This window comes from Rana temporaria, chromosome 1 (genome assembly GCF_905171775.1).
Source record: "Rana temporaria chromosome 1, aRanTem1.1, whole genome shotgun sequence".
NCBI lineage: Eukaryota > Metazoa > Chordata > Amphibia > Anura > Ranidae > Rana > Rana temporaria.
The window spans coordinates 216927100-216945907 of NC_053489.1; the positions used below are offsets into that span (position 1 = coordinate 216927100).

The 18808-nt window shown below is 44.7% G+C and overlaps 1 protein-coding gene across 1 annotated transcript in view; it reads left to right on the plus strand.

The window, feature by feature from the left end:
• Positions 1-18808, plus strand: part of GCN1 (GCN1 activator of EIF2AK4) — an 89311-nt gene that overhangs the window by 49953 nt on the left and 20550 nt on the right. The window contains exons 31-47 of the mRNA XM_040350444.1: positions 5775-5845; positions 6584-6749; positions 6882-7076; positions 7169-7415; positions 7660-7781; positions 7869-7983; positions 8129-8308; positions 8502-8722; positions 8831-8899; positions 8998-9136; positions 9218-9414; positions 9609-9869; positions 10236-10451; positions 10537-10701; positions 10798-10959; positions 17150-17242; positions 17342-17485. Of these exons, the coding sequence (XP_040206378.1) occupies positions 5775-5845; positions 6584-6749; positions 6882-7076; positions 7169-7415; positions 7660-7781; positions 7869-7983; positions 8129-8308; positions 8502-8722; positions 8831-8899; positions 8998-9136; positions 9218-9414; positions 9609-9869; positions 10236-10451; positions 10537-10701; positions 10798-10959; positions 17150-17242; positions 17342-17485 (2763 nt within the window). The remainder of the gene's footprint in view (positions 1-5774; positions 5846-6583; positions 6750-6881; positions 7077-7168; positions 7416-7659; positions 7782-7868; positions 7984-8128; positions 8309-8501; positions 8723-8830; positions 8900-8997; positions 9137-9217; positions 9415-9608; positions 9870-10235; positions 10452-10536; positions 10702-10797; positions 10960-17149; positions 17243-17341; positions 17486-18808) is intronic.

Genomic DNA, 18808 nt, shown 5'->3' on the forward strand with positions numbered 1-18808 from the left:
TGTGGAAGCTTAATGTTTCCTGTTTGAAGGAGGATTTTTTTTTTACAAATTTCAAGGATTTTTTTCAACACCTTACCTATAAAAAATGTAGGTTTGATGACCTCTTGGAGTGGTGGGATTGGGCAAAAAACTGGATTGACGGTTTCTTTAGGAAACTGGGTGTGGGGGCGGCTAAGAGAAGGCATGAGGAGGAAAGGAGGCTGGTGGATAGGATGCACTTCCTATTTCAGTGCAAAAGGGTGGGGGTGGATGTGGAGGAAGAACTGAAAGAGGTACGTGAGGCCCGGAATGAGATGATTAAGGAGCGCGGGAAAGGCATTGGCCCAGATTCAGTAAGCAATTACGCAGCGCAATTGCTGACTTGCGCCGGCGTAACGAGTTCTCCTGATTCAGAGAACTTTGTTACGCCGACTGCAGCCTAAAATCTGCGTGGCATAAGGCTCTTATGCCACGCAGATTTTAGGCTGCATTCTTGCGTTGACCGCTAGGGGGCGCTCCCATTGTGGTCAGCGTATAGTATGCAAATTGCATACTTACGCCGATTCACAATGTTGTGCGGGCCCTGCGTACGCAAGTTACAGAGTTTCCATACGGCGTCTTTAGCGTAAGGCTGCCCCTTCTAATAGAAGTGTCGGATGAATAAATGCGGGAATATTGTGAGGTGGTGAGAGGGAATTTGAGCACGGATGATGCGGAGATGTTGCTGGAGCCAGTGAAGGAGGAGAAGGTGGTCAAGAACATGAGAAGGAACAAGACCCCCGGAGGGGACGGCTTGCCCATCGAGTTCTGAGCAGACTTCTGGCCGGTGTTGAAGGACGAGCTATGTGAAGTGGTGAGAACCTGTATAGAAGAGAAAAGAATATCAAAATCAATGAAGGGGATAATTACCTTACTGTATATAAAAAAAAGGGAGACCAACGTGATATACGGAATTGGCGTCCAATAACGCTTCTTAATAGTGACTAACATTTTTGTAAATTACTGGCTGATAGGATGAAGAGAGTGGTAGATAACATTGTTGGAGAATGGCAAGTCTGTGCCGTTTCCGGACCGAGGATCTCTGATAACTTGATCCTCCTGAGGGATTTGATATATTATGCCCAATGTAACATGCCTTTGGCGGTGGCAACCATCGACCTGGAGAAGGCATATGACCGTGTAACCCACAAGTATCTCTTTACGGTACTAAGGCAGATGGGGGTGCCTGTTGATTTTGTTAAGATGGTGGTGTGCCTCTAACAAGGCATTAGTAGTCAGGTCCTGGTCAATGTGAAGTTGTCAGGGGAGGTGGAGGAGAAGTCGGGGGTAAGGCAGGGGTGTCCCCTGTCGCCTTCATCTGCGCAATTGAGCCTCGTTTAAGGCAAGTGCTTCAGGGGAGTATTTGTGCCAGGTTGTGGGAACGAACCAGTTAAGGCCCTCTGTTAAACAGATGATATCAACTTTCTATGTAACACAGCAAAAAATATGATGAGAGCAGAGCTCCAACTTGGCATTTTTGGGGCAATTTCTGGCCTGCGTGTCAACTGGGGCAAAAATAGTGTATGTGTCCTGAGTGGCACATGCGATGCATCTAAGAGCAAGCTGAAGACTGTAAAGGAGGTGGACGTATTAGGAGTACATTTTGAAAGAGATCTAATAAACCAAGTTAACACCGCTAAATGTGCTGAGAAGATTGAGAGGAAATTGTGTTTGTGGAAAACCAGAACACTATCCCCGTTCCAGGAAAACCTTGGTAGTCAGATGTGATTCTCCACTTATTGTTGTATTGCTCTGTAGTTTTCCCACCGAACAAGAGATGGGTGCAGAAGATTACAAGATCTTTTGGGGTTCCAAAATGGAGAAGGTGTCTAGGGAGGTGGTGACAAAGAGCATACAGCTGGGTGAATACAATTTTCTTAACATTGGCCTCTTTCTAGAGGTCCAGTGGTGGTTGGTCCACCTCAGGACTTTTCTCGCAGGAGGGAAAGCAGCAGCCTTAATGCGCTGATTGGATGGCCTTTGCTGAGGTGGGGGTGGTGTGAGAGAGATCTCACAAGACCAATGTCCCTGTTATCGCCAGCGTACTATTTAAAAATGTCAAGTTTTTTTTTTTTTTTTAGATTAACAAGTTACAGGAGTTGGGGGAGGGAGCTCGTAAGAAAGAGTCCTTGTGGATGTGGCTAAGAAGAGGTGAACTGCCAACCAATATTTTCGGTCTAAGCCTTAAAAAAGCTGAGCTTTGTTGGAAAAATGTATTATTTGAAGGTGTAACCAATAAGCAGCGGGAGGTGGTATGGTTAGCGTTACATAATTGTTTGCCCACAATGTCCTTTTTAAAATCCAGAGATCTGGTGAGGAGGGAGGTATGCCCTAGAGATGGGTGTATGGAGGTTGAAAGTGTGAGGCATGTGTTCTAAGAGTGCAGTTTTGCTATAAAAGTTTGGACGCTACTGCATGGCTTTGTGAGAAGGGTAGTGGAGGTGGATGTTGTGTCGCTTGAAAAATGTGTTTTTTGGGTTGGTGGAAGGAAGCAAGAAAAAGCAACGCAAGATGTTTGTTGTGTCTGCTGTGATAAGGGAAGCGATGTGGGAAACACGGTGTGCTTTTGTGAAGAAGAAAATGGTTCTAACTGAGAGAGATTGTGTTGATTGGGTGATGGCAAAAATGTTTTATGTTCTGACGGTGGAAAGGAGGAGTATGGGGGAGGAGGAGGCAAATCTTTTTTGTAACTTCGAGAAGTGGCGGGTGGGGGAAGGATAGGATTTTTTATTTTTTCTTATTTACTGTGTGAGAAATTTTATTCATGATTTTGCCTTTTTACGTTTTGTTATGCTAGTATGATGCAAAGAACATGGCTCAGTTGTTGGTACGGTGCGGAGATATGCTTGAGTCTGTGATTCAGTCTGATGCGCAAAAAAAAAAAAAAAAAAAAAAATCTGTTCTTATCAGTTGCCAGGAGGTGGCGCTATGCTAACCATCCCTAGTACACGGCAAGGTGGAAAGGGATGGCGGTGGCAGATGCAAAACCTGCTGGCGTGAAGGTGGAAGCCTTCTGATTTGGACGGAGAATCATGTGGTCGAAGCTGAAGGGTCGGGTCCCTGGCCTTCTGGCCTGGATTTGTGTAGTATACGCCCCTTTCAGTTTTTCGGTTGGGAAAGCCTGCCCCTTTTCGGTGTTAAGGGGATTTGGCCGGTACCGCCGAAAATAATTAGAGCGATGGCAGAGTCTTCCCTCTCCATAGGTTCCTACTTGTTCTGATACTTTCCTGGCTGGGGTGGGGCTGCATCGGTCTGGGCTGTGGGTCAGGGTTGTGAGAAAAGCCTATGGTGAATGTGCCCCTGGAGTGGCAGTTTAGGGGTGCCATAACTGCACTATTAGTATAGTTTTCTTCTGGCACTTTTGCTTTTTGGCACCATGGTCACTTCACCATCACACTTTTTTTACACCTGCCTCTAGGGGCACGCCTTTTGGCTGGGACCAAAGGAATTTTTGTTTCCTGGCCGGAGGGCCGGCCATCGTATTGCACAATGTTTCTCAACCAGAGTCGGATCCTGTTCTTACGGCACTTTGAATCAGAAAAGAATGAAGAGGACATTTGGGCAGTGTTGGAGGAAGATGCAGATGGTTTCTCTCTCCCACATTGCCTCTATACTGAAGAGAGAGCTTCCCACAACAAGCTTGCTAACATTGATAAACACTTTGTCCCCAAAAGTTTGGCATTGTGCAGATTGATTCATTCAAAAACGTGCAAAACTTTACATGTCTGTGAACAGATTGTGCAGTTTATAATGGCTGAGTCACTTCTGAAAAGATTTCCACTCCCCCTAAAATCCTTGCTGAACTCTATCCGGTGAAAAGAGTTTTTAGAAAGTGGGCTATTCCTGTAGTTTATATTTCCGTCTGTCATAAACGCACATCTAAATGTACCTAATGAGGATGTTCCTTTTTTAAAAGATTCTGCTAATAGAAAATTTGAGACACTCCTAAAAACTTTCTTTTAACCTGACCGATCCAGGTCTAATGCTTGCCTGCTTTGAGGCAGTACTCTTTGCCCAAATCCACTTAAGGACTCTCCAACTAAACAGTCTGTCAGCATAAATCATGCTCTTACCCTGGATTTACCCATGCTCCTTTCCAGCCAAACAAGAATTTGCTTGTCCCGGTGGATCACTACTTCAGCCCTAACAGTGGCAACGTTTTTCCTTCCTCATAATTGTAAAGTTCTTACAACAGACGCAAGTCTGTCAGGCTGGCAAGGAGTTTTTCAATCCTTGACAGTTGAGGGAAACATGGTCAAGAGAGGAAACCAAACTCCTCATTAACATCTTGGAGCTCAGAGCAGTCAGGTTTTCTCTCCAGGACTGGACTATTTCTAAAGGGACACCCAATTCCAGTGGCATCAGACCATGCCTTCACAGTGGCATATTTTAACCTTCAAGGGGACACAAAGAACCTGGAAACACAGGATTCTTTCATGGTGAGAAACTCCTTGCCCAGTGATTTCTGCAGTCATCATCCTAGGAGTGAACTGGCAGGTGAATTATTTCAGCCAGCATTGCTTGGACCAAGGGGAATACATCTCCTAATCCAGATGTGTTTATTCTGATATGCCAGAAATGGGGGACTACGGATGTGGACATACTGGCCTCCAGAAACAACAAAAGCAACACTCTGTGGCCAGAACCAGGGATCCTCCAACTCTGTTCTTGGATGCTCTAATTATACCATGATCTCAGTGAAAGGAAAGCATAACATAGCCTGAACTGAGTATTCTACATCGCCTGCTCCATGTGTTTTTTTATTGTACAATTAAGATGAGAGGAATTCTGACTTTTACATTTTTTTTATTTTGGAGTACAGGACACAGGCCACCCTCCCTAAACTCTTGTTACTCTGCATTGCTGTGTATTCACAAAGCATTCCCTATACCCTCCTTGTTTTGCATTGCTGTGTATTCACAAAGCGGGGTATGGTTATAGAGGAAACGCCCTGAGGTAGTAACGCCACCCCCCCCCCTTTTTAAATATAATCTGTGTGCGCGCACGCCGCTCGTGTGACTGCCCGGCCTTGTTCCTCTCGCGTCTCTCCTGACGTCAGCGGGGAATTCTCATCCCTGTTTGCTGACTCTAGCTATCAGAAGAGAGGTGGGCGGGGCTGAGAATTCCCCACTGACGTGAGCGGCGAACTAGGCAGTTGCATGAGCGGCGTGTACACACCCTGAGAAATGCGGTATGTAGCTCCATATTTTTTAAAAGGCATATACAGTGGGCACTTAGTGGATTGTAACACAGGATTTATTGAAACGCAGTTATTTTAACAACTATGCGCTCAGATCGCTCTCCCGGGAAGGGCGTGGCAAGTCGGGATGACGTCGCCTGCCAATCGATTTTTTCGGTCGTATGCTTCTCTGCTGCATCGGGGACACCCGAATCGCGATGCAGCGTTTAATTTCAGCACCCCTGATTTTAGTAAATCAACCCCATGGTGTATAAATAAGTTACTTGTAAACGCCATATTTTGGAATACACTACAGCGCACAAGTAAGTCAAAATTCCCCCCCTTGATCCCAGGGCCTGATTGATAGTTTGAGACTCCAAAGCACTCATTACACAGAATAGGATTTAATAACGGAGATATGAAGCAGTCCGTACCTCAGATTAAGCAGACTATTGTGTGGCCTAGAATCTTCGAATCTAGGGGCACCCTGATAAGCAAATTTCTACCAGCTTCTGATGTTTAAGACCACACACCAGTGTGTAGTTTTAATTTGCGTATTTTATGTTTTTTTCTTTAGAGGCCACCACCTATTCTTGATGCTTTGGGACGAGTAATGTCAGAATCTCCTCCTGACCAATTTGAGGCAAGGTATTAAAAATGTTATATACAATCAAGGATACTAAAGCATTTATGAATTCTGCAATAAAAATAATGTGTGCAGGTCTGAAGAAGTGTTATGGTAGTATGGATCTTAGACAAACCAAATTACAATAGTTTGGATTAGAATGTTCAAGGTTAGAGTCATATTGGTGTCCTTGCATACCTGCCTGGTATTTAACATTATAGTGGCATCTGTTTATCAGCACCCTCCTACAAATCACTATACCACAGCAAGTTGGCCTTTTTAGATCACTAACACTAACAAGATTTTTGGAAAGTTGTATGCAAAATGTTAAGTAACTATTTAGATAATCTAACTCAAGACAAAGATTTTTTTGTTTCCTAGAGGGAAAACATACACATATTTTAGTCATTTATTGCTGTCTGCCTCACCAATAGGGAGATTTTCCTTACATCCTCTTAGTGACAGTGGTCTAAGGTTTCAACCCCTCTTTCACTCCAAAATGTAAACCAAAGTCTTGTCTGAGATTACACTTGAAATCTATGCAATATAGTTATTATAAAGCAGTAAATGTGTCAGTTACCAAACATTCACTGCAAATCAATCACGGAAATGTAAAACACTTGCGACCAGTGATATACACATGCAATGAACGCTCCGTGAATGTCATGCTCGCTGCTTAAAATACACTTCTAATAGTGATGTCTGAAAATGAGTTTGTTTGACATGGAAAATAAAGGTTTATGATTTCTGCATTTGCATAGGTGTGGCGTAGCTTTGGCATTGAACAAGCTTGCCCAGTATCTTGACAGCTCTCAAGTTAAACCGCTTTTCCAGTTCTTTGTCCCTGATGCCCTTAATGATCGTCACCCTGACGTCAGAAAATGTATGCTGGATGCTGCTTTGTCTGCACTGAACACACATGGAAAGGTGATGAAAGTCTTGCATAAAAATATGAAAACCTAATCATGTTTGTAATGCCTTATACTGTATTTGGTAAGAATTTCTGGTAATATATATACAATTCTTAACTTACTGTTGATAAATATTTCTACATTTCAGGACTGTGTTGGCTCTTTACTACCCGTGTTTGAAGAATTCCTGAAGAATGCACCAAATGATGCTAGCTATGATGCTGTTCGTCAGAGTGTTGTCATTCTCATGGGCTCCTTGGCCAAGCACTTGGACAAAAGTGATCCTAAAATTAAACCTATTGTGGGAAAACTTATAGCAGCGCTCTCAACGCCATCACAGCAGGTGTTCTTTCTTTCTCATACAACGTTTGAATTCTGATTAGCATTACCTTCTGAACAGTACTTATGACCTCCTTCTATTACTGTCTCTCAAAGGTTCAGGAATCAATTGCCAGCTGTCTGCCTCCTCTGGTGCCAGCAATTAGGGAAGATGCCGGTGGTATGATCCAAAAGCTAATGGCCCTTCTTCTAGAGTCCGATAAATATGCAGAACGAAAAGGAGCCGCCTATGGTTTGGCCGGGTTAGTGAAGGGTTTGGGCATTCTTTCCCTGAAACAGCAGGAGATGATGACAACCCTGACAGAAGCAATTCAAGATAAAAAGAATTTCCGACGTAGGGAAGGTAAGAAAGTGATGGTATAGACCAGGGGTCTTCAAACTACGGCCCTCCAGTTGTTCGGGAACTACAATTCCCATCATGCCTAGTCATGTCTGTAAATATCAGTTTTTACAATGCTTCATGTGACGTGTAGTTCTGCACCAGCTGGAGGGCTGTCGTTTGAAGATCCTTGGTATAGACATTTGCCAAAGGAAGTGTAAGGGTATGCATCCAAAACTGACTCGCACTTTTTTTTTTTTTTCCCTAGGGGCCCTCTTTGCTTTTGAGATGCTGTGTAATATGTTAGGAAAGTTATTTGAGCCATATGTGGTTCATGTATTGCCTCATCTTTTGCTGTGCTTTGGTGATGGAAACCAATATGTGCGAGAGGTAAGTCTTGATCTTACAGAATCTTGTATGCTTTAAAAAAAGCAGATAGTGATTGAAGTTCTTTAATGTAATTTATGTCTAACTTAGGCAGCAGATGAATGTGCCAAGGCAGTAATGAGTAACCTCAGTGCACACGGTGTAAAGCTTGTATTGCCATCCCTTCTGGTGGCTCTTGAGGAGGAATCCTGGAGAACTAAAGCGGGTAATTCTATATATGTATTTTACTGTTGGCTGTGTCAGATTTGGTGGGATTTCATCAGCCATCTGCCAACTTTAATTAGAATATTTTATATGTCAGATTATGAGTCACTGAATAACGATGTCCTGATCATGCTGTCTTTTTGTAGGATCTGTGGAGCTGTTGGGAGCTATGGCTTACTGTGCTCCAAAACAGCTATCCTCTTGTCTCCCTAGTATTGTGCCCAAGCTCACTGAAGTGCTTACAGACTCCCACGTAAAAGTACAAAAAGCTGGGCAGCAGGCCCTTCGGCAGATTGGCTCTGTAATTAGGAACCCAGAGATCTTGGGTGAGTTCAAGTTGTATTGCAATACAGTATCATATTGTTTGTATTAATTGTAAAGTTGTTTAAAGTTACAAGGTTCAATACCTGTGTTTTCTTTTAAAATGTAATAAACTCGGTGTTATGCGAATTTCTTTGTACTTTGGATTTACTGCCATTCTTTGTAAGGTAATGTTTGTTTTTGTTTCTCCTTTTAAAGCTATCTGTCCTGAGTTGCTTGATGCACTTACGGACCCCTCAAGAATGACACAGAAGTGCCTGCAAATATTATTGGACACCAAGTTTGTTCATTTCATTGATGCCCCCTCGCTTGCTTTAATTATGCCTATAGTACAGCGGGCATTCCAGGACAGATCTACAGACACTAGGAAAATGGCAGCACAGATTATTGGGAACATGTACTCTCTGACTGACCAGAAGGTATTGTTTTGCTAGTTGTCCTGGATTGTCTTACAAGTAGTTTTTTTGCAAATAATACCAGTTCATGGAAAAGAAATTAGAACGCATGTATTTCACTTTATTTTTCAGGACCTGGCCCCTTACCTCCCAAGTATCACACCAGGACTCAAGGCATCCCTTATAGACCCTGTTCCTGAAGTAAGTTTCTTAGGGAGTTTACCACATTTTCTGCCGTCCATGGAAATAACTTCCTGATAACATCTTGGATTCTTTTCTTTATAAACTGTTCTTTCTAGGTTCGTACTGTGTCTGCTAAGGCTTTGGGTGCTATGGTGAAAGGAACAGGGGAGTCTTGTTTCCAGGATTTGCTGCCATGGCTGATGGATACTCTGGCATCCGACTTCAGCTCAGTGGATCGCTCGGGTGCTGCACAAGGTAAACACGGTGGTATAGAAATTGTTTTATTTGAGTGCTATGTAGGAAAAATTAACATGGTCCCCTTTGCTTTTCCCACAGGTCTTTCAGAAGTAATGGCTGGTTTAGGAGTTGAGAAACTAGAAAAGCTAATGCCAGAAATTGTAGCTACTGCCAGCAAACCAGACATTGCTTCTCATGTCCGTGATGGTTACATTATGATGTTCATTTATTTGCCAATCACTTTTGGGGACAAATTTACACCCTATGTTGGTCCCTGTATACCATGCATTCTAAAGGTAACTTGTTTGTTTGAGTACTATATTATAATGTGGCATCAAATTTATCATTGTATTTTCTTTTAAAAATTTAACAGGACTCTTACATTATCTTTTTGATGGTACTGTTTCATCCTTAGCTGTCGGCTTTGTTTATTGTCAAGCTTGTTTTTAATCATGCTGAAAAGGTTTGCTATCTCTGTATTTTATTGCAGGCCCTAGCAGATGAAAATGAGTTTGTACGTGATACGGCACTACGTGCAGGCCAAAGAGTCATCACCATGTATGCAGAGACAGCCATTGCACTCCTCTTGCCACAACTGGAGCAGGGTCTGTTTGATGACCTTTGGAGAATAAGGTTCAGCTCTGTTCAACTTCTTGGAGACTTACTGTTTCATATTTCTGGAGTTACTGGAAAGATGACCACGGAGACCGCCTCTGAGGATGACAACTTTGGAACTGCACAATCCACCAGGGTAAACTACCAGACACTATTGTACAGCAGCAACGCCAACATATAAACAAGATCAGTGATAGTCAACCTTAAATTAAAAGAGGGCCTCAAATGTGGCCCCCAACCATTCCAGAGGGCTGCACAATAGCAGTGTGCTTTCATGGATCAACTCTCAAAAATTTCAGTCCTTTTTGCATTTTTTTTTCTCTGCATACAGCAACACGCTGAGTCTGTGTACAATAATTCCCATTATTCATGTCAGTTGACCCCCCCCCCCCCCTAGATATTTGATAGTGATTTTCAACATATTTTTTTGTGAAGCATTAACATAAATATTCTGAAAGCATTGAACACATTTTTAACGTTGCCTTGTAAATGTTTTTTTTAGGCCATCATTTCTGCACTTGGAGCTGAAAGGAGAAACCGTGTGCTAGCTGGATTGTACATGGGACGTTCTGATACGCAACTGGTGGTGCGCCAAGCTTCACTTCATGTGTGGAAAATAGTGGTTTCAAACACTCCTCGCACACTCAGAGAGATTTTACCTACTCTTTTTAACTTATTGCTGGGATTCCTTGCTAGCACCTGTGCTGACAAGAGAACGGTAAGTAGAATAGTATGCATTCCTCTTAGTCGTAAAATGACATCATTATAACAAACTAAAATTGGGGGCTTTGTTCTTCCTTTAGATTGCAGCCAGAACACTTGGGGACCTAGTCCGGAAACTTGGGGAGAAAATTCTTCCTGAGATCATTCCAATTTTGGAGGAGGGGCTGAGGTCTGATAAGAGTGATGAAAGACAGGGTGTGTGTATTGGTTTAAGTGAGATCATGAAATCAACAAGTAAAGATGCGGTAAGTAGTAAAAGACAATAATGCATTGATCATTTTTTTTTTTTTTTTTTTCATACCCATTTATTCTGAACAATTTTCATTGTTTTTACATTTTAGGTGCTGTTCTTTTCTGAATCCCTAGTACCTACAGTGAGGAAAGCTTTGTGTGATCCCCTTGAGGAGGTTAGAGAGGCGGCTGCCAAAACCTTTGAGCAGCTGCACTCCACCATTGGTCATCAAGCACTGGAAGACATTCTGCCATATTTACTGCAACAATTGGTAATTACATGTATAGCAAGACAAAGCTCAAGTCTTATGCCGCATACACACGATCATTTTTCTGCATGAAAGAAAACATTGTTTTTCAGCATGTCTAAAAAACGACGTTTTCCCAACTTAATCATTAAAACGATGTTGCCTACACACCATCGTTTTTAAAAAATGATCTAGCAAAGCGCGGTGACGTACAACACGTACGCTGGCACTTTAAAGGGGAAGTTCCATTCGCCTGTGGGCTGCTTTAGCTGATTCCGTGTTAGTAAAAGACGATTCGCGCTTTTTTGTCTGTTACATCGTGATGAATGTGCTTACTCCATTATGAATGCTAGTTTTACCAGAACGAGCGCTCCCGTCTCATAACTTGCTTCTGAGCATGCGCAGTTTTTTTTCCGTCGTTTTAGCCCACACACGATAATTTTTTACCACCCGAAAAACGACATAGTTTAAAACGACGTTAAAAAATGCAGCATGTTGGATTTTTTTTTTTTTTTGTCGTTTTTTTTTTCATGCTGAAAAATGATCGTGTTTACACGGCATAAATCTCAACTCCAAGCTCACTCTTACTTTTCCTTTTTTCAGTCATTGATGCAGACATCAGCACTGATGCAGGGGTGTTTTATGAAATTAGTGGGCCTGTGTGCAAGATCATAAGTTGGACCCCATTGCTTGATAAAAAAAAAGAGTTTGCTTAGTGCGCCACAGTGAAGAATGGGGATGGTTTTCATTATGCCAGAGGTCTTGCTAGGATTGTAAAGACTTGGGGCAGCTGTGAACAGAAAAGTGGCTGTGGCCAAATTGTGTTAATAATGGAAGGGGCTTAAGGCGGCACGATTAAATAAAACAAAAGTATTCTTGTACCCATAAAATAGGCTTTGATTGCTGTGAAACAAGTGAGCCTCACATAAATGGATACAACTCGGCACAATCATTTAAAAATAAATAAAATTCTTCCGTTACATTTGAGTTGTGTACACTGAAAATAGACAACTAACACGTCAGCTGAGCCTACCATAAAGGGGTTGTAAAGCTTTGCGTTTTTTTCACCTTAATGCATCCTATGCATTAAGGTGAAAAAACATCTCAGCCCACCACTATGGCTGCTGGCTGTATCACAGGAGCGTACCCGCACGCTAACCCCCTTAGGAGAGCGCTTCCCATGAAGGGGGTTAGCTCTTGCGGGGAGGAGCCGAGACAACCGCCGTGGAACCCCAGAAGACAAGGATAGGGGCCACTCTGTGCTAAACGTACTGCACAGTGAAGGTAAGTATGACATATTTGTTAATCAAATAATCAGGAACTGCTTGGCAACCAGCAACTGTTCAGACCATGAACATTTAGGGCAGAAGTATGTAATGTACAATATAGTTCTGGAGTCCGTTAATCTGTCCATAGTTTTTTCTTGTTCAGCCAGCAAGCTGACCTGAGAAATGGGAGGATTGTACTGGGGGGAAAGATTGACCTGGAGGGGTGGTGGAGGGGGTGGTAATATTGGGGAACAGACTGACCTGGGGATAAGGGGGATTTCACTGGGGGACAGACCCCAGGGCAATCGTACCCCCCTTCGAAATCAACCTGCCAGTGTACACAGCCACAACCCCCCCCCCCCCCCAGATCACAGTCGCAGTATGCACAGCCACAATCCCATGTTATTTTTTAAGCTATGGGTGTAAAAAAATTTAAAACTTTCGTATTGGGTTTTAACCACTTAAGACCCGGATCAATATGCAGGTAAAGGCCCCTTTTTGCGATTCGGCACTGCGTCGCTTTAACTGACAATTGCGCGGTCGTGCGACGTGGCTCCCAAACATGGCATCCTTTTTTCCCTACAAATATAGCTTTCTTTTGGTGGTATATGATCACCTCTGCGTTTTTTTATTTTTTGCGCTATATACAAAAATAGAGCGACAATTTAAAAAAAAGAATGCAATATTTTTTAATTTTTGCTATAATAAATATCCCCAAAAAAGATCTTTAGAAAAAATAAAACGTTTTTTCTCTTCCGTTCATGGACGGACACAGCAGCATTGACCTTAGGGTTATATACCTTCCTTTCAGGAGAGACTAGGCAGAAAACACGGCACTTTAAGTGTTAAAAACACTTCTCTCAGTACAGCACCTCCCAGGGGGTGTGTCCCCCGGGTACATCCAGCCTCAGTTTTTTTCTGCCTAGCATTAGGAGAAGACATGGCCTTTCTGGAGCCCATGTGCGCTGGAGATTTTTTGCGATTTTTCGCCTTTTTATTTTTTATGTTTGGCCATCGAGCGTGTGCCGGCCTTTAGCTAGGCCGTCCGCGACATGCCCGTTGCTCCAGGGGCGGCCGGTGAGCTATATGCTACAGGGCTTACATATGACCGGTCTCTATGGCTGTGTCAGTGTGCCGGGCCGACAGCCATGCCGTTTCTACCTGCGGACGTTGGGTCTGTCTGGAATGCCTCCAGCCGGTGGTCGCAGGATGGGTAAGTAGTATCCCCTTGCCTCGGCAGGGTGGTTCGGCTGGTGCATTCCTGGGGAGGTCGACTGAGGGTCCGCCCTGTTTCCTCTCTCCCCTTCCCCGTTCTGGGTGGCGGCTGTGAGGTGGGGGGGGTCCACCTGCGGGGGGGGGGGGGCTGTGCTGCTGTGGGGTGCTGTTGTTTTTTTTATTGTGCCTATGTGCTGTGTATGCTGGACAGTGTCTGCTGTGTGTTACGGAGTGTGTTAAACACGTGTACGGCCGCCATTTTACCAGTGACGCGGTTCTATATGTCGCGGCCATTTTCTTGTAGCCCACATGCATTTTTTCTGCATGTCGGCGGCCATCTTGGAAAAGTTTTGGCCTCTAGTGTCTGGAATAACGGCGCAACCGCCGCAGCATTCTTCCTGAGGGACGGCACAGCCCGGACAACGCTCTCAGCTCTGCACAGTAGTACAGCCTGTTTTTGGGTGGTGAGTCCCCTGGGGGTCCCCTGCTCTCTGTGACGGCCGGGAGGGTGGCCTGTGGGTCCCGTTTTCTGCAGTACTAAGGCGGCATATATAGGTGGGTCAGCATGGAGTCTACCCCAACCATGCCATAGTTAACCCTTGGTGCCCCTGTTCCTGCAACCTCGGTGGATGCTATGGCAGCAGTCCTTGAGGCATTTGTTGCCAGGATTGAAGCGGCAAGTGGCCAGAAAGGGGGTAAAAAGCGCCCCCTCCCTGCGCCTGTTTCTGGGGATGTCTCTGACACGGAATCAGGCCCTGCTATTGCATCTGGCCCTGGTTCCGTTATGTCGGATGATTCAGACTTAGCCCACACGGACATTGAGGATGACTCTGCTTCAGGGTCAAAGCATGATAAGGAATTTGTTGGAGCTCTTTTCACTGCGGTGCGGGACACTCAAAAACCTTGAGGATTTGGCGGAGGCATCAGATTTGCCGGTCCCTTTTGGGTTCCGCAAGCCACCCCGCACCGTGAAAGTGTTTCCTTGTGTTCCATATCTGGACAAACTGTTCTACAAGGAATCGGAACGGCCGCAGAAAGTTTTTGCAGTACCAAAATACTTTGCGGTCCGTTACCCACTTTTTTAGGAAATCTTCCTCAAAAGGGTATCTCCTCCGTCAGTGGACCCTCCGGTATCCAGGCTGAACAAGGCCACCACGTTGCCTGTGGAAGGGGCTCCCGCATTTAAGGACCCCGCAGATAGGAGAGCTGAGGCTGTGGCCCGCTCCATATTCACAGTGGTGGGGTCGGCGGTGAGACCGGTTTTGGCCGGGGCTCTTGTGTAGCAGACACTTACCGAACGGGCCAAGTCCCTGGTGCAGGAGCTGGAGGCGCAGAATGCTTCTAAAAACCTGCATGGACCTGGCCGACCAGTTGGTGCAAGGCCTAAAATGTGTCTGTGAGTCGGCCCTGGATACGCTCCCCTTGCACTCCAGGGCCTCCGCTTTGGTACTACGCAGCCTTGTGTGGCTAAAGTCGCCAAAAGCTAGACCAAGGAGAATGGTCGTTACACCCAGAGGTGTTTCAGAGTCTGTGCCAAAAATGGGCCACTCCAGTTGTGGACCTTCTAGCGTCCCGTCTCAATCGGAAGGTGTCACGATTTGTGACCAGGTCAAGGGACCCGTGGGCGGATGCGTCAGACGCGTTGGTGGCGCCTTGGGGTCACTATTGCCTAATATACGCCTTCCCTCCCCTGCAGCTTCTTCCTCGCCTGCTGCGCAGGGTGGAAGCCGAGGGGATACCAACAGTCCTGACCGCTCCAGATTGGCCACGCCGTCCCTGGTACGCGGACCTGGTGCGTCTGGTGGCAGACGTCCCCTGGCGTCTACCCCCGAGAGAAGACCTTCTGTCGCAAGGTCCTATCTTTCACCCTGCTTTACAGTCGCTGGCTTTAACGGCGTGGCTGTTAAAAGCCAGGTGTTGGAGGACCGAGGTCTGTCGGGCTCGGTGACCTTTGCCATGCTACGAGCACGGAAGTCCACTTCACGAAAGATTTACCATCGTACGTGGAAGGCCTACATCTCTATATGTGAAGAGATGAAGTGGCACCCCCGTACATACGTGATGTCCTGGATTATGCTGTTTTTACAGTGTGGAGTGGATCAGGCTCTCGCCTTAAGTACGGTTAAGAGTCAGATTTCGGCTCTAGCTGTCTACTTTCAGCGACCCTTGGCGGGGCATTCCTTGGTGTGTACGTTTGTGCAGGGGGTCCGGCATGTGGCCCCTCCTGTGCGTCCTCCACTGCCTCCATGGGACTTGAATTTTAGTTATTTCGGTGCTTCAAGAAGCTCCGTTTGAGGACATACAGGAAGATTCCTTTGTTGACTCTGTCCCAGAAGGTGGTTTTTCTGGTGGCAATTACTTTGGCCAGATTGGTATCTGAACTGGTGGCCTTGTCTTGCAAGGCTCCTTACTTAGTCATCCATGAGGATAAAGTGGTGCTGCGGACGCAGCCATTATTCCTTCCAAAGGTTGTTTCGGCTTTTCACATTAATGAGGATATCGTTTTGTCATCCTTATGTCCATGGCCGAAAAACCCGAAGGAGGCATTCCTTGGACGTGGTTCGGGCCCTACGGGTGTACTTGTCTGCTACGGCTCCGTTTCTGAAGTCGAACTCACTGTTCGTGTCGGTGACTGGTCCTAAGAAAGGTCTGGCGGTCTCGTCGGCCACCATTTCTAGGTGGATCAGACAGGTCGTGCTCCAGGCCTATGCCCTAAAGGGGCGGGCGCCTCCCTTTCGGGTTTTGGCGCATTCGACCAGGGCGATTGGTGCCTCTTGGGCTTTCCGCCATCAAGCGTCTGTCTTACAGGTATGTAAGGCGGCGACCTGGTCGTCAATCCACACCCTTTCAAAATTTTACAAGGTGGATGTGAGTGCATCTTCGGATGCCTCCTTTGGCCGCAAGGTTTTACAGATGGCAGTTTGAGGTTGAAGTTTCTCCGTTGAGGAACTCTGGTTTGTTTGGGGTGAAGCTTGGTTTGCTGTGTTTTTCCCACCCCACAAAATTTGACACTGCTTGGGCATGTCCTGAAGGTCAATGCTGCTGTGTCCGTCCATGAACAGAAGAGAAAATAGGATTTTTGTACTCACCGTAAAATCCATTTCTCTGAGTTCATGGACGGACACAGCACCCACCCCTCCTTTGTTTGTACTGCTTGTCTACGAACTGAGGCTGGATGTTCCAGAGTGGGATGTACCCGGGGACACGCCCCCTGGGAGGTGCTGTACTGAGAGAAGTGTTTTTAACACTTAAAGTGCTGTTTTTTTCTGCCTAGTCTCTCCTGAAAGGAAGGTATATAACCCTAAGGTCAATGTTGCTGTGTCCGTCCATGAACTCGGAGAAATGGATTTTACGGTGAGTACAAAAATTCTATTTTTTGCTCAGTTTAGGCCGATACGTGTTCTACATATTTTTGGTAAAAAAAATTGAAATGAGCGTTTATTGATTGATTTGCACAAAATTAATAGCGTTTACAAAATAGGGGATAGTTTTATGGGATTTTTATTAAAACATTTTTTTTACTACTAATGGCGGCGATCAGCTTTTTTTTTTTTTTTTTTTCGGTTAAGGGAAAAATTTACTTTTTGTTCATTGAAGAACACAGCAGATCTTTTAAAAGCGGGTAGAACATGTAACATTCCAGATGTTCCTGAAGCTGAACTCATCTTTTAAGACCTGCTTATGTTTGCATATATGAGCTCAGTCTCCTAATGTATGATGTACTCCCATAGGATGATGAAGAGCTGTCAGAATTTGCCCTGGATGGACTCAAACAGGTTATGGCAGTGAAAAGTCGTGTTGTACTTCCTTATCTTGTCCCAAAGGTGAGTCATATAACACAATTTCTGTAATATTAAACTAACCAAGTTTGCTATTTTAATGCAACTGTTATAATCATTTTCAAACTATTGTTGTTTTTGTAGCTTACAAGTCCTCCAGTGAACACTCGCGTCCTGGCCTTCCTTTCTTCAGTGGCGGGTGATGCATTAACAAGACATCTGAATGTCATCCTGCCTGCTGTAATGACTGCACTGAAGGCACATCTGGGAAAAGAGAATGAACAGCTGGTAATAAAACTGTCAAAAATGAAACTAGATCTACCTCAAAGTACTAAACCACATTGGGTGGGGGTCATGTGAGATGAATGGTGAATTCATTGAAGTTCCTAAACATACTGTGCATAATGTAGCCAAGTAAAATAGTATTTATACGTCGTTCTTCAGATGAACTGAAGTGGTTTGGATAAGTTCTGAAACATCTTCAACGTTACAGAAGTCTAGTTGAATGTGACTAACTACTACTTGATATACCATGACCTAGGTAAATGAGAACCCTTACAGACAGCATTTGTGCTATTAAGCCCAAAATTAAGAGGTTTATGTCCTGCTACATAGAATATGGAGTTTATATGGTTCATGTAAATAGAGGGGCATTTCCAGGAGATCTTGATTTGTGGAACCATCTACACTGGCCATATTTTTACATTCCCAGCCTAGGATAACATTATACAGGGTGAAACTTGACATCTGAGATATGCAGCTATGTATTGCTGTTTGTAGAGACCGGAGGCCTTGCACTTCATATAGGAAAAATCCTGTTTACGGACCCCTGTATTCATTTCCTTAACGCAATTGACTAGTTCTTCTTAACCCCTTGGCACCAGCGCCACCCATCCCTTTAAGGGAAGGAGAAAACTGCCGCTATGACGAAGCACTCCCCCCTCCTGCCCAGGCCAATTTTCAGCATTGTAGCATTTTGAATGACAATTGTGCGGTCATGCAACACTGTACCCAAACAAAAATGTTATAATTTTTTTTCCGCAAATGGAGGTTTATTTTAGTGGTGTTTGATCACCACTGGGTTCTTTATTTCTTAGTGTCTGTTGACTTATTTACAACGTTTTATTTCTCCTTCACTGATGAGCACTCATAGGCAGCACTGATAGATGGCATAGGCAGCACTGATTAGTAGTCACTGATGGGCACTGATTGGCATTTTAATGGGCACTGATTGGTCTCTAGTGGGCACCCTTGATGGGTTTGCACTGATAATCAATGAGCTGATTATTGGCTCAGACACTGCCCCCAGAAATAGTGTAGAAAGTGCCTGAAGGTCACTTCACGACTAGTCTTGTAACACCCAGTTCAGTGGGGTCCAGTTAAGGCACTTAAAGCCATGCTGAGGATAGGCCACGCTGGATAGCTGCTTTCGTAGTGACTGGCTTTAGCAGCGACCTATGCAAAACTCAGTGCCTAAAAGTCACTTTCAGGCTAGCTCTGTAACATCAAATATAGCGAGGTCCACCTACCTCCCTGGTGAAGGTAGGCAATGGATTCCATACAGAACATCTGAGTTTGAATAAAGACATTTGTACCAGTTGGAACCAAGAA